Below are 15,358 nucleotides of genomic sequence, written 5' to 3'. Positions count from 1 at the left end.
TATAAAGCTGACTTACTGTTGCCAGCAGGTGGCACTATGACAGTGAGTTAATATCCGCCTGTAGCTGTCGGACTCTTACCAAGCATGAGCAATTTGTGGCTAATTGGACAATGTAAAGTCATGTAACAACAGCCTCCTGTGTCATGGTGAAACATACAAATTGCCCGCTGGCTGACCCAATTTGAGAAGGATCTCTTGAGTCATCTAAGAGGAGTTTTTAAAAGTTCTACTCTTGTAAAGCCACATGCATTTTTATGAAAAATACATACTACATTGTGCCTATTTGCCAAATGTTGTGTTGTGACTACTATATTATTTTCTTTGTTTTCCTACCTTCGTATGGAAAAAACAACTTCAAACGAAAATACTTTAAAATAAACTGAATAATACTCTTTATAAACAGCTTTAAGACCTCTGTGGAAATGCCACGCCATTCAATATCCATCTTTCCATCTTTATATTTTTGTTTGCAGCATGAACATCCATCTCAGTATTGTGCACGGAACAGAGTTCCAGCTGTGAGCAGACCTACAGCAGCAGGAATCGTTCTGGTTCACATCCTCCGCTCACAGTCACAGTTACCTGAAGAGATTACAATTCATTTACAATCTATATCTTTCTACTGCTTATGTCACACACCCAACGTATTTTCTCCATTTAAAAATTATTATTTTTTACCCCATCTAGTTTCAGCTTAGCAACGCTGCCTAACCCTGATTTGTGCCGTAATGGTGTAACACATTGAATTACCAATTTATCACATAAACTGATGAAACAAACTTCAACATATAACTGCAAGTTAAATGGAAAATTACATGATTTTTCTTTTTTTTCCAAATATACATATAAGGTTGCAGTTGCCATGCTCTTTCTCCTCCCAGTTTCCCTTCAGCAAAATGCATGATGACAATGGTGCTCGGTTAGTGACCATCATTGTCCATTACCTTTCTACGATGCATTGTGGGATAATTTGAGTCCACAAAATGGCCCACCTCTATCATTTGGGCCACGCTTACATTCAGCTATTCCATTTCCCTTTTTGAGTGTCATATTTGATGTTTCTCTTTTCAAATTTCCATTTTTCAATTTCAACTTTACAATTTCAGCTGTCAGTTTGAGCATTACATTTTAAATTTCACTTTTTTCATTGTCACATTGGAAATTAGCTTTTTCCTTTTTCTTATTGAGTTTAATTATGGCCTGATCATTCCTAGTATTGGAGTAAAATCATAATTATGACTAAAAATATCCTCCATAGTCTACCTTGTGTCTTGCAATCCTATATCACTTTTTAAACTAAGTGAATGGTATTTGTATATTTTTGTACAGCCTACTCACATAATGCTGCATTTCTATACATGTACATTAATATTAAAAATTAAAAAGACAAAAGAAAGCTATGCTGGATAAACAGTAGTGCCCTAACTTGGAGTCCTTATAGATAATGTTTGCCTCTTTACTATACAGACCACTGATTTACTGTCACATCTGTCATAATTACACCTGGTCAACTGTGAGTCAAAATATTTCTATGATTTATTTCTTGAAAAGCATGCAGAGATGGTCTTTGTGCATAACATTCCCAGTGTTTTATTATTTCACTCTTGCGATATTACGGCACAAATAAACATACAGATTTCTGACCTACTTTACATTACATTACATAGTTTTATCTCTGTATTTTTATACTCCATATAGCTTCATATTTCATATCCCATGTTTCATTTCCATTTTTACTTATTAAGTACTTCATAGTTTGCCAATTACTGCATACTGTATTTCGTTTGTTTTATTTGCTCTTCGAAATAGGCTATTTATGTGTATTTTTCTATTTTAGCCAATAATAATAATAATAGTAATAATAATCATAATAATACATTTTATTAATATATCGCTTTACATGGTACTCATAGACACTTTACAGTAAAAACCAGCAGATTTAGCACATTAAAACAGATGAAGCAATTAAACCAACACAAAAAAACAAGCATATTAAAAGCAAGTGAAACAATTAAACCAGCCCAACAGTGGATATGGGCATGGATATGTGAGACTATTTAAGGTGGAAGGCTAATCTGAAGACTTGATTTAACACATAATATAACATAAGTGTGTGTGTGTGTGTGTGTGTGTGTGTGTGTGTGTGTGTGTGTGTGTGTGTGTGTGTGCATGCATCTTTATCCTTCATTCCCATGGCTGCGGAAACTTGTTGAGATTTTCTCTGGAAAAAGAGAAAGCACAAGAGAACTATCGGTGTTGCCACCCCCCCCCCCCCCCTCCCCTCCCCTATCGAGCCCGCCTGGTCCAGACTTGTCCGGGAGACCGTCAAATTAGTCCAGCCTTTACACCGGTTAAATAAGCTCATGTTAGAGACAGCCCTTCCATGTTGTGAGCACATTAACAGTGAAAGGATTCCCTGCCGCTCCACACACAGCGCTACGTTTTGCCGCCGAATTTCCTCCACCTGGTCCACGAGCCCTGTTGTTCTGATATTGACTCTGCTTTGTCTCCTCCGCCACACACTGGAGCCGTCACACTGGAGCCGTCACACATCTCCACCTTCAAACACTTGTGACCAACAAGTCCAGTCTGCACTTGAACTGGATACAAAACGTGTCCGTTTTTTTTGCTTCAGTTTTCCATTTGTGTTTTTTTTTAAATGATACAATGTCGTCTTTGCCAGGAACGGTACCGCGGATGATGCGCCCGGCTCCCGGACAGAACTATCCCCGCACTGGATTCCCTCTGGAAGGTAGGCTGTAAGCAGCTGCCGCGGACGGGCCTTTTCCACCGGCGGAGAGGACATTTTGTGAGAAGACTGAAAACCGGAGAGCTCAATTTGAAAATAAAATTTGCTAAGGCTTGACATGAAATTCTTTACCTTGACAATAGCCAGGACTTGACTACAGTCCTACTTTTTCACCTTTTTAAATCTGTGTGAGTAGGCTAGCCTAAGTGAGTGTTTGAGCAGACTAAATGGGAACAGTTTTTATTTATGTCATTGTATGTGACCATGCAATGAAAATAAAAGCATTAATGTATTACTTTATTTATTCAGAAGGCTGCTTTAACCTTTTCTTCTTTTGCCGTGAAGGACTGGCATTAAATTAGCCTAGATGTTTTTTTTCCCCACACCGCTAAAATTGTAATAAGATGTTACAAATAATTAGCGTACTAGGTCGAATTTTAAAGACTCTCGGATGCACTTCATTTATTAATGAAGTGACCGTTTTGTCAACAAATTGAAAATGAGTCTTAAATCCCAAGGGAAACCTAGACAGTCTTATAACCATATACGCTGGATTTCTTCAAGTGCTCTGTGCCTGTAAATGAAATCAACAGGGAGAAGCAGAGGATTAGGCTACACTAATATTTTGAAGGCGTGATGGTGAATAATTAAGACGGACAGAAGGAGTTCTTCACCTCTTCGGTCGGATGGATCTGTGAAGTGGCACCCCTTAATGTCAATCTGTCAACGACATCTTTAATTATTAACATTTTTTATTTCTTTCCACAATCCGTTATTAGGTGAAGTGCTGAGGCCTAGAATAATAGTAGGCCTATGATTATGTTTAGGCCCACATTTTATTAGAATTAGGCCAGAGGAAACAGGAATGTTTTCCTATAACTGTGTCATGACTCCATGTGAAAGCTCCATGCTGAGTGAGCTTGTGTCGCCCGCAGTGTCCACTCCTCTGGGCCAGGGGCGGGTCAACCAGCTCGGAGGGGTCTTCATTAACGGCCGACCGCTTCCCAACCACATCCGACACAAGATAGTGGAGATGGCCCACCACGGGATCCGGCCCTGCGTCATCTCCCGCCAGCTGCGCGTCTCTCACGGCTGCGTCTCCAAGATCCTGTGCCGCTACCAGGAGACCGGCTCCATCAGGCCCGGGGCGATAGGAGGCAGCAAGCCCAGGGTAAGAACCGGAGGTTTAGACCCTAATAATAATAATAAATTAGATAAGCTATTAGTATAGTCCTAACTAAGATTTTCAATTAGTGTAGGCTATTTAATTATTTTGTATTTAATGCTGTAGGCCTTGAGTAGCCTATGTCTTTTTCCCCAGTAAACGTGTCAAAAGTGTGTAACATTGTGTGCGTATGTGTGCCACCTGCAGCAGGTTGCCACGCCGGATGTGGAGAAGCGGATAGAGGAGTACAAGCGGGACAACCCCGGCATGTTCAGCTGGGAGATCCGGGACAAGCTGCTGAAGGACGGGGTGTGTGACAGAAGCACAGTTCCTTCAGGTGAGGCTTCCTCTGGTAAGCCGCATTTCATTACATTCTTCTCATCTCTCATTCTTCGCTGTTTTCCGATTCGAATAGAAAAACAAAATGTTGAAATTGAGGCCAAGGTTGGTCATGCTATTATTATTTTTATTATTATTATTATTATTATTATTATTATTATCATCACAATTATTATTATTGTTATTATTGGGCTATTATTCGGCTAGTGAAGCTGCCTCTGTGTTTGCAGTGAGTTCGATCAGCCGTGTTCTTCGAGCTCGATTTGGAAAAAAGGACGATGAAGACGAGTGTGATAAAAAGGATGAAGACGGAGAAAAGAAAAGCAAACACAGCATCGACGGCATACTGGGCGACAAAGGTAGGCCACAGGAGACACACATCTGTAGGTTGGACAGGCGAGGACTTGTCTACAAATTGGGCCTAAACGGGCGTTTTGTCGCTGGGGCTTTTCCTCCTTTAAGCAGTTCTACCAGCAGACCCAGGGCCACTCCATTATTTATGACGGGGAGCTCCCGTGGCGCTGCTAAACGCTCCATTTAAGCAGGGCTGACAGCCAACCGATGTGCCACTCAATATCAATTACAGGCGGGGGCCGGCCGACTCTCAGCGGCCTGTCTGCGGGGACAGGAGCCAGAGGCCGGCCGACTCTCAGCGGCCTTTCTGCGGCGACAGGAGCCATGCAGTCTAGGTATGCACAAAACCAATTCTCCATAGGCTATATATAAAAATAGATATATAAAAATAAAATAAAAATAATGCGTCGACAGTCACAACATATATAAATGTAGGCCCCTGTTTAATTCATACATCAGAAGAAAACAAACCCCTCTTAAACGTTTTAAAGCAAGATTTTAATGAAATGTGCAGAAGGAAGGAGCAAAACGATTACATTTGAAAAGATGAATCAAGTAGTTATCAATTATTAAATTAATCGCCAACTATTTTGACAACAATTAATCAAATTTCTTTCTTTTTTATGAAAAAACAGTGAAACTTGTGTGATGTCAGCTTGTGAATTTCTTCTCTCCTCTGTGACAGGAAACTTAATATCTTTGAGTTGTGGACAAAACATTTTTCACCATTTTCTGACATTTTAGAGACCAAAAATCATCCAAATATGAAAATAATCAGTATTTGCAGCCCTAATGGAATTTAAGGTAGGCTACATTTCTCTCAGACTTAAATTAGGTTAGGAAATTGAGACACATTTTAAATTTAGTGTAGGCGATATATATATATATATATATATATATATATTATAAGATTCATTTTTTCCATATTTTCCCACTGTGAATACAACATTTGATGTGTGATGTTCCTGTGTGAATGGAGCGGCTCTTGATTTGTTGTCTCTCTGTGGGCCTGTTTGATTGGATCAGCTGTCCGTTCATGACCGTTGGTTCCACTGGTGACATTTTTTCCAGACTGTCTGCCTTTTCATGTTCTTTCCAAGATCAGCCTAGCTAGTGTCTACTTCTGTCATCTGGGCCTGGCATTTAATCATTTGAAGACTTAGCCTATTACAGCTGCTAATGAAACCGGTGTGTGTTGAATAGGCGTCTGTGTTGGAGAGGGGTGTAATAGCTCCAAGGCATGGTAAGAAATATATTTATCCCCTATCAGCCCTCACTCTCACAGTTCCAGGCACATGCATTCTGTTGAAGGGCTTTAAAGCAGATTAAATTGAGCCTTTTATTTCTTTTCACTTTCATCTTTCAGAGGCTCACTTCGTGGTGTGGAGCCCGCGGCGCAAAATCCTGAGATTTTAAGGTTTTCTCTCACGTTGTTTAGATTGTATTTTTAAATATTCATTTCATTTGCTTTTATGGGATTGTTTTTGGTGGCATGTTGGCAGAATCTCAAGGAGAGCAGAGTGTGTTTCTGCAACAGTATTAGGCTGAATGAAAGAGTTGTGACTGTGGGCTACTGTGACTGATTCAAACACATGGATCAGTACTATTTACATTTCTCATTTTTCATCAGATAAGCTTCTGTTTTTCCACATGACATGCTGGCACTAATATACAATAGAAAGCAAACTACATGCAAATTAGTCAGCTTTATTTCTATACAACCCTTAAAACCAGTGACTAAATGTTTTAAAAAAATGCATAAACAATACAAGAAAATGCATTACATGAGATTGATAATGGATGAACCACTTTATAATTAATAGCATGCTCTTCTACTCTTCAATTTGCATTATTTTGACAGAACTTACATTTGCACATAATACATTACTCCACATATATCATCATATCTCTGCAACAACATACTGGTTGACAAAATACAACAAGTGTGGATCTTATTTTTTTGTATTTTCTGTTATGATAGATGTTAATGGTTGGAAACAATAGATCTGAAAAGCTGATAATCAGTAGATTAGTGCACTGTAAACATGTAGGATAATTTCCAGAATACACAGTTTACAGACAGTTGGTTAAAGTGGTAGTTTGTTTATAGGGCAGGTGTAATGGACAGGCCAGGTCACCTATCATCATACAGGCTGTGTATGACTGATGCACACTCTATTCATCTGCAGCATTTAGTCAATATGCTGTTTCCAAAAGATATACATAACCTGCTGGAGGAAGAAAAAAACAGTGTCAGTTTAGGGGTCCAGAATAAGCCTGGTAAAAAGAAGAAAAAAAAAACGTTGACAGTAAGGATGCAGAGAGCACTTCAAACAAATCCAGTGGCAGTGACGAGAGACGGCTTTACAGCGAGCGCAGGCTGTGGGAAGTTCTATTGCAGCTATTAATAACACTTTTCCCCGGGCATCCGCACTTCTTCCATCTGCACATTCTCCCAGCTATTTTGCCGGGTTGAAATTGATGGAGACCCAAATGTTGACTGGAGATAACACAATCATCACAGCCTCGGTCCTGGGCTCTGCATCCGTGTATTAAACTGGGATTAACCTCCCCTTTCTCCCCCGCTGCCTCACACCAAAAACTCACATTTTTAAGAGACACATTGAAAAAACAGAACACAAGGGGACTGGAAGCCAATGTGCAACGTAGGGAAAGGTATCAGCTGTAATAATGGACAATCACCATCATCACCATGATAATCATTGGGTTGAAATGATAATTAATTGATCGTTGAAGTCAGTTATTAAGAAGAAAAATCCCAAATGTCTTCATATTTCTCCAATCTGAGCATCTGCTGCTTTCCTCTCTTTAACTGAGCAGCTTTAGTTCCTGGCCTGTGGGACAGATTAGGGCCGTTGGAACTAGTCACCCACTAAAAAGCAGATGGATGTTTGTCTTTGCAATTATAATGATTAAAGAAAACAATTAAAATACACATGATGAGTCTGTATTTGATATACATTTGTAACTGCAGCCCTAATCTTTAGAAATATTTATTTAAGAAATGAACATGTAATATCATCAAAACCATAGCAGCAACATATGATGTTTTTTTATATTGTAATAATAAGTATTGTGATAGGCTATAGTCAAATTTCTGGATGAAAATGCCGAATCCAGACGAGTCAAGTTCACAACTTCCTCACACTGATCAGTCCTGATCGTTGATTTGCAACGCCAGAAATATTAAAGGCCCATGTCCCTTTGGTACAAATGGTATAAAAAAATATGTAATATGTTCCATAGAAGGAATATCATCCATATAGTCCATCCAGCCTTCACTCTCTCACTCGCTCTACCACACACTCCCTACACATACACGCACACGCACGCCGGCCCTGCTATTCTCTTAAAGAGAATGACGAACCCAGCAAGCACAAGTATAAACTTCAGACCACTTATGTAGGCTACGGAGAACGCTCTGTGTGGAGCCTCCGCAAAGCCATAAATCACGCTTTACACTAAGTGACTTCAGTCCTGGCACCATGAACCTGCAGAAGCAGCCATTCACTGGAGCCAGGGACAGGTGGAGTGGATGTAATGTATGATGCTAATATATAAGATATAGCGATAGCTGGGATCATTGGCTCTCTCAGTCAGAGAGGACCAACCAGCTCATGGTAGAGTGGCGTAGCTGTCACTGATGATAAAGCTCGGGGCTGAGTGGAGGCAGCCCCATAATCCATATCCTCTCATAGAGATGAAAGGGAAGCTGTTTTTCTTTTTTGAATAAAAAGACAAAATTTTGTCGTAATTTGCAAACAAAATTCCTGATATGGCATTTAAATGTGGGCTAAATTAGTCGTTGAGCCAGATACCAAGATGCCATCTGTGACCCTTTCAATGTTTGATCCGTTGACAGTAGAGATGTGCAGATTACAGTAGTCAATCATCTTGGATCTCAAGAAAACCATGATTTCTTTTGGTTTGTTTGCATTAAGTACCAGTTTAAGATTAATACAAGCATTTGAGAAAAGTGCAGGCCAGGCGCACAGAATCAGCAATACAATTTATTCAATATCTTTAGTATCATCAACCATCCAAAAGAAGAGACAATATCATTCGTAAGAAATGGTGAACAGAACTGGACCTTAAATGGAAGCTTGCTGCCGGTACAGCCTTTGTTACTGCCAGAGACTCAGATTGTGCACCTCCCTTCTCCACATACCGACACCTAACAAACACATTATTCTGAGAGAGCCAAAATTATATAATTTCTGTAAACGCACAGGATGATCAGCTGTGTCAAAAGCTTTTAACAGATCCACGAAAAGGGCAACACTGTGTTTCTTATTATCTAATGCAGATACTATAATATTTATAACCAAGTCGTGGTGTGATTAGCTCTAAATCCAGACTAGTGCACCCTTAAACCGTCATTTGCTAGCAGTAGTGTGCGGCTGTGACGTTCCTGCTGTAGTAGCATGCTGACCTGAGGCAGACGTGAGACAGACTGGTGCTCTGTGTTTCACACACAGAGAAGCGCTCCGAGGCTCTGGGTTATCATTTCATCACAGTTTGTCATATTAGCTGGTGCCAGCGCTGCTTTCAGGCTGGCCTAGCTATTAATTAAAGGCCATTTACTTCCCACCCCCACCCCCCTCCACCCACGCACACACGCGCACACACACACACACACACACACACACACACACACACGCACACCAGTGCTGCGTGTTTGTTCAAAGTGAAATACTAGAGTGAAACTATTTTGATGACATTCAAAAGTATTACCTCAAAATGACCATACACATATCAATTACTCACTGTGCTGCCTTGAATTTGTGAAAATAAAAAGGTTTGTTGCAGGTCAGTGTTTGTAAACAGATTTTTTTCATATAGTTTTGCTGTTAAGTTTGGCCCTTTATTACTTCAATGCAGCAACACTATCCAGTTTTTTACATTCTCCATTCACAATGGAGACATGCCACAATAACGTTTTCTTGACAAATTCAAGGCAGCACTGAGTGAGTAACAGAGCTGCTATGATGACCAAGTAATTGATTAGTTATCAACTACTTGTTATGTAAAAACAGTGAAATATGTGTGATGTCAGCTTGTACATATGTTTCTAGTTTCTTCTCTCCTCTGGGACAGTAAACTCAATATCTTTGAGTTAGAGACAAAACAGACATTTGAGGATATTTTTTAAAAACATGGATCAACATTTTCCACCATTTCTTGAAATTCTAAAAACCAAATAACTAATCCATTAACCTAGAAAAGATTAATTAACAATGTAAAGAGTCGTCAGTTGCAGCCCTAGTGAGTACAGTAATTGACAAACAAATGGTCCTTTTGACACCAAATGAGTTAATCTCTCACATACCTATAACGGGGATAAAGGTAATGTTGCTCTATCTATATGGGGAGCTCTCAGCCAACAACATGTTTTAGTGAACTCAGCCTGAATGCTTCCAATTGCAATTGATGATTGTTTAGAATATTTGGTGGTGGTGGTGATGGCGCAGGGGACACATTGCCTTCGGTGTGGGGGACCCGGGTTCAATTCTAACTTGCATACATCAACCAATGTGTCCCTGAGCAACACACTTTGACATATATAGCAATTGTAAGTTTAGCTGATGCTTTTATCCAAAGCGTCATCTAAATTACATGTAATGTAATATTTTGTCACTTTGAGCCAAACCCCCTGTGTTCAGGTCTCCCTCTCCTTGTGTAGGATGAAGGGGTTAATTGTTGGATCAGAAAGCTGGCAGGGCCGCAATACAAGATCCCACTGTGATCCCCACACGGGGAAACTGGGTCACTGTGGCAGTACAGGGAGCAGGATGAAGCAAAGACACACAGGAAATAAGTGTAGCAAGCCTAACATGTGAGCTCAAATGCTTTATTGGTAATATGTGTAATTAACAGAGTTTTAGTATTAGTTATTTTTAGTATTGGCGGAAAAACATCAACAGTTGGATTAACGAGTGAGTCAATGTATTAATGTATATGGATGGTATATGGAGCTTCTTTACCAATCCATCCCAAAAATGCACAAATTTTATATGAGGAACACATTCCACTATTTCAGAATGTAATTGTTTTTTAGACATTGCATGTGAAATGTTGTTGTTAAATATACGTACATTCAAAGATACATATGGATTTTAATAAGGATATTTACCAATATTAAGATGTATCATAATTTGGCAAAAGAATAATGCAAAGTCAAATGTCAAAAATCAAGCTAATATTATGCCTGACATGATAAAGTACTCACTCTGAACCATTCATTAAATTAATAAACAGAAACACATCAATCCCATGCTAAAATCATATCTTAACAACATTCTGCTGAAAGCTGATTAATGAGGATTCTGAATCGATGCTCAGCTGCACCAGCACAAGGTTTCTAGGAATGTCACACATTAAATAATAAGAAAAATAAAGTGTGTAGGTATCAAATGTAGAGGAAATGGCTTCAACCCAACAACAGTAGCACTAGGGGTGGGGGAAAAATCAATTCTTAGATGCATCGCGATTCTCTCTTTTTTTAAATGCATTGATTTTTATTTAAAAGTGACTGTCTCCAGACATTTACAAATCAGAAAACAGAGTGACTGAAAGAGGATGGGCTAATGGACAACAACTTAGAGTTTAGGAAAGAATGCAGAAAAACATGACAAAAATGGCCAAAAGAAAAAAAAAAGTTTTGAATAAATACACAGGATCTAAATACACGTGATCTAAGACATACATAAAATAATTAAGCAAAATACATAAAGGCTGTTCATCTTCTTCATCACATTACATCTGACCACCTCACGTTTCATGTTCTAAGAAGCCAATTCTCCCCCTTTAAACATGACTGAGCCTCGGACATGGAAGATCACTGTGAGACTTTCACAAGCATGTCTAAGGCATATGCATGGGATGACTTCAAAATAAAAACCTCAGTAGACAAAAACATTTCATTACAACTTGTGTGTGACAAATACTGCATATGTCCAAATCTAACAAACTCAGATTTATATGTATATTTTTTTAAATCACACATGGAAATGTACATAAACAAATTGTTGCATCAAGAGGCATCGATAATCGGTTTAGAATCGAATCGTTGGCCTCTGAATTGGAATTGAATTGTGAGGTGCCCAGAGATCCCCCCCCAAGTAGCACTCTTTAAAACTCAACCATTCATGAAATAAAAACAGCAAACATTCGCTCAGGTATTGGCTGCTTTTCCACGTTTACTTTTGTGAATCAAACAGACAAACTAACTCATTGACATTTTCACATTTTAGAGACCAGTCAAATGCATGTAATGAAATAAGCTTTACATCATTGTTGTAATTAGAACCTATAGTGCAGCTAATTGTGCGTTTACTCTCTTTTTCAACACCCATTAGCATTTTTATCGGGGCTGACCTACTTGTTGATTTTTCTTTATTTCTAGAAGCACTTTGGACTTGTCAGTGATGTCTTTGAGAAAACCAATAGATATAAGAAGGGGAGCTGGTGAACTGAGAGGGGCTTTGAATAGGAGAATAGCAGCCCACTTCTTTGCCATGGAGTGTTCAGTAGCCATCTCTTAATCCTCCTTTCATTTCGCCGACAAATGCCAAGAATCTTGTCTGGCGACCCAATGGGAAGCTGATCAGCCAACAAAAGAGGAGTACTGCACAAAGAGCCAACAGGCCGAACGGGGAGGAGGGCAGTCAGAGGCCTCGGCATCCCATTAACAGCCCATTTGCAAAGGATACACACAAGACAATGGCAAACAGAAAAAAAATCACAAAACACAGCACACACAATATGGCAACAGCAAATTAATAAAATGTCAACACTTTAACTAAGCCCTCGGTGAGAACCCCCACAGACATGTTTTTAACAAACCCATTTAGTGGTCAGGCTTTGTTCAAACACATAGAACGTATTGTAATTACTGGACATCCCAAAGTTTCCAATTTGTTAATTTATAAAGTGCAATTTTGAATATTTTCATTTAATGTAATGTAGCCGTCATAAAACATACTCTGGGTTTTTAATATTTTACTAGTTATTTTTGTATTTAAAAACAAAAATGCAAAGACAGTTTACAAGGTGAAGAAAATGGAGGCTTTAGGAGGTTCACATGATATGTTGTGCTTGATTGGTTTGTTAGATGCCAATGTGGCAGGATTTGCCAGGGACACATCTGGTTTGCCAAACACTGCCCGAGATCACTCAAAGCACTCAGAAAGGCTTCTTTCTCACAGCCAGTTGCCGCGTCAAACCCAGCTGGCTTTAAGACACAAACCCTGATTGACTGAGTCTGTCCAGAAATACTGTAAGACAATTTCCTTTTGCATCCTGCTTTCATTTTTACACATGAAACCAAAAATGAAATACTGGATTAAAACATCTGCTGTACTACATGTTGATTTGTCCTCAGTGTTACATACTTGACGTCATAAATGTAGAAAATTAAGTATGAAAAGAAATAATGTACTTACAAACAGCCAAGTTATTACATCAGTGGTATAAATTATCATATTATTTGTATTTTGAAAGACAGCTGGATATTTTGTTTTATATATATTTTTTAATCCTATCATCAGATGTTTTTTTCAAATGTTTTGTAATCTGATTAAAAAATAAAATTGCCGTAGAGATTGTGTGTATAACTGAGTACATCATATAGTAATTATATTATTAGTAAGTTCTTGATAAATGGGAAATGGTTGAAGGAATTGAAGGAAAGGAATTTCCATACATAGGGCCATGTGCTTGGATCTATTAGATGGCTTATTCATGGATTTCTCCATCAATTCACGGTGGAAATCACATTCACCAAATGCAACCATCCAGTGTAATTGGCTAGAAAATGACCTTAAATATAGCGAGATTACTGTGGCATAAAGGCCTGGCAGTTTTGGGGGGGTTGAGTAAATGTTCACGCTACTGAAAGGTATGAAAGTGGATTAATGGCCATCTCTCTGTCACTGCATTAGAAGGATCTGAGCGACATATTTAACACACTGATGATGGGAACTGAGCATTGTTCACAATAGAGCAGGGAGCACACTCTGCCCCCAGCTTACAGAGCTGATCTCACACTATCTTCTGGCTTTTTGCTCTCATTGCTTGTTATTTATTTCATTGTGTACATGTAATTGTTCAGAAATATGAGAGTGCATGTTTCATCAGGCTTTGGAAAAATTGAATTAAATTTGAATACATATTTTGAACAGAACATTATTATTATTATTATTATTATTATTATTATTATTATTATTATTATTATTATTATTATTATATCAATATGCAGCTAGGTGACAAACGAAAGTGAGAGTCTGTGTTGAGCCAGCTTCCGTGCTGCTGCTTCAGTGTGTGGAAGATCATCCAGCAACTCCACGTCACGCTGCGGGGCAGCAGTGGCTTAGGTGTTCTACCAATTGGAAACTTGTTGTTTGATCCCTTGATTCTTGCAGTCTACATGTCGAGGCAAAACACTGAACCCCGAGTTGCCCCCAATCTTGCGCCATTGCAGTGTAAGTGTGCGTGTGTGTTTATCTAATGAGCAAGTGGCACCTTGTACGACAGCCTCGGCCACGATGTGAATGGTGAATGGTTCCTGTACTATGTAAAACACTTAGTAGTTGTTAAGACTAGAAAAAGTGCTATATAAATACAGTAAATATTATTTTTAATAATAATAAGCACACACTGAAGTGTCATGGAGTCTTTCAGAGCAGAAAAACATAACCTCCACTAGCCATATACTGTGACAACCAATCAAAGCAGAGTGAAACTATTCTCATGTGACAGCATCAGCTGTATATTTGCCCTTTTAAAGTTCTAAGCATTTACCCATACAGAGGGTTTGAATATTAAAAAAGACTATAATTTAAAAAACCTGCAGAGAGTGCCATAGACATCCCAATGATTATATTGTGATTGTTCAGTGATTGTTTTTTATTGGACCGTGATTATGTCCTTCAAACTAAATGAGTCACACCCTTTATTTGATTGGTTAGTTTGATTTCAGTTTTTTCCCACATAAACTCATAAAATAATAAACACTGTACTGCAATAACTTTCATCAGTTTGATAATATTCCACGCAATGTAGCTGTCAGACTTACAGAAAAAAACAAGAAAGTAGATCATTTCACTCCTTTGTTAATGTCTTTACTTTGACTACCTGTTTATTACAGAATTAAAGACGCCTGACTGTATCTGAGTAACTAACACACACACTCTCACTCACACTCACACACTCACTCACTCACTCACTCAATCACACCCTCTCACTCACACACTCTCACACACTCTCTCTGCCACGCTCTCTCACTCACTCATTTATTCACTCACTCACTCTCTTACACTCTCACTCACACACTCTCTTTCACACCCTCTCACTCACACACTCTTACACACTCTCTCTACCATGTTCTCTTACACGCACTCACTCATTACTCTTTCACACACTCTCACTCACCCATTCACACTCACACACTCTCTCTCACATGTTCTCACTCACACACTCTCCCTCACACACTCTCCCTCAAACACTCTCACTCACACACACACACACACACACACACACTCACACACTCTCACTCACACACTCGCACACTCACTACTCACCCACTCAATCCCACTCTCTCACTAACACACTCTCCCTCACACACTCTCACCTCACTCTCTCTTTCACATGCTTTCACTCACACACTCTCTCACACACTCTCTTACACTCTCACTCACATACTCACTCACACACTCTCACTCACACACTCA

At 39.1% G+C, this 15,358-nt stretch overlaps 1 protein-coding gene and 1 long non-coding RNA gene across 3 annotated transcripts in view; one reads left to right on the top strand and one right to left on the bottom strand.

The window, feature by feature from the left end:
- The first annotated feature begins 2,329 nt into the window (after nucleotides 1–2,329).
- The window catches only part of LOC116692717 (paired box protein Pax-7), a 146,906-nt gene continuing 133,877 nt past the window's right edge, over nucleotides 2,330–15,358 (top strand). Inside the window, exons 1-4 of one of the 2 annotated variants that reach the window (XM_032521205.1) lie at nucleotides 2,330–2,752; nucleotides 3,685–3,920; nucleotides 4,122–4,251; nucleotides 4,484–4,612. In XM_032521205.1, coding sequence (XP_032377096.1) covers nucleotides 2,668–2,752; nucleotides 3,685–3,920; nucleotides 4,122–4,251; nucleotides 4,484–4,612 — 580 coding nt within the window. In that variant the 5' untranslated portion in view covers nucleotides 2,330–2,667. Of the gene's footprint in view, nucleotides 2,753–3,684; nucleotides 3,921–4,121; nucleotides 4,267–4,483; nucleotides 4,613–15,358 lie in introns of both variants that reach the window. The other variant, XM_032521204.1, reaches the window with a different exon arrangement.
- On the bottom strand, nucleotides 5,178–9,716 carry LOC116692718 (uncharacterized). The gene is made up of 3 exons (XR_004332762.1): nucleotides 9,692–9,716; nucleotides 9,392–9,394; nucleotides 5,178–5,273 (listed from the first exon to the last, which is right to left on the bottom strand). It is a non-coding gene; the product is annotated as an uncharacterized LOC116692718 (long non-coding RNA).

The sequence above is a fragment of the Etheostoma spectabile genome, chromosome 7 (genome assembly GCF_008692095.1).
Source record: "Etheostoma spectabile isolate EspeVRDwgs_2016 chromosome 7, UIUC_Espe_1.0, whole genome shotgun sequence".
Taxonomy (NCBI): Eukaryota; Metazoa; Chordata; class Actinopteri; order Perciformes; family Percidae; genus Etheostoma; species Etheostoma spectabile.
The sequence above is the reverse complement of the archived record's forward strand: the minus strand, read 5'-3'. Positions and strand labels throughout refer to the sequence as shown.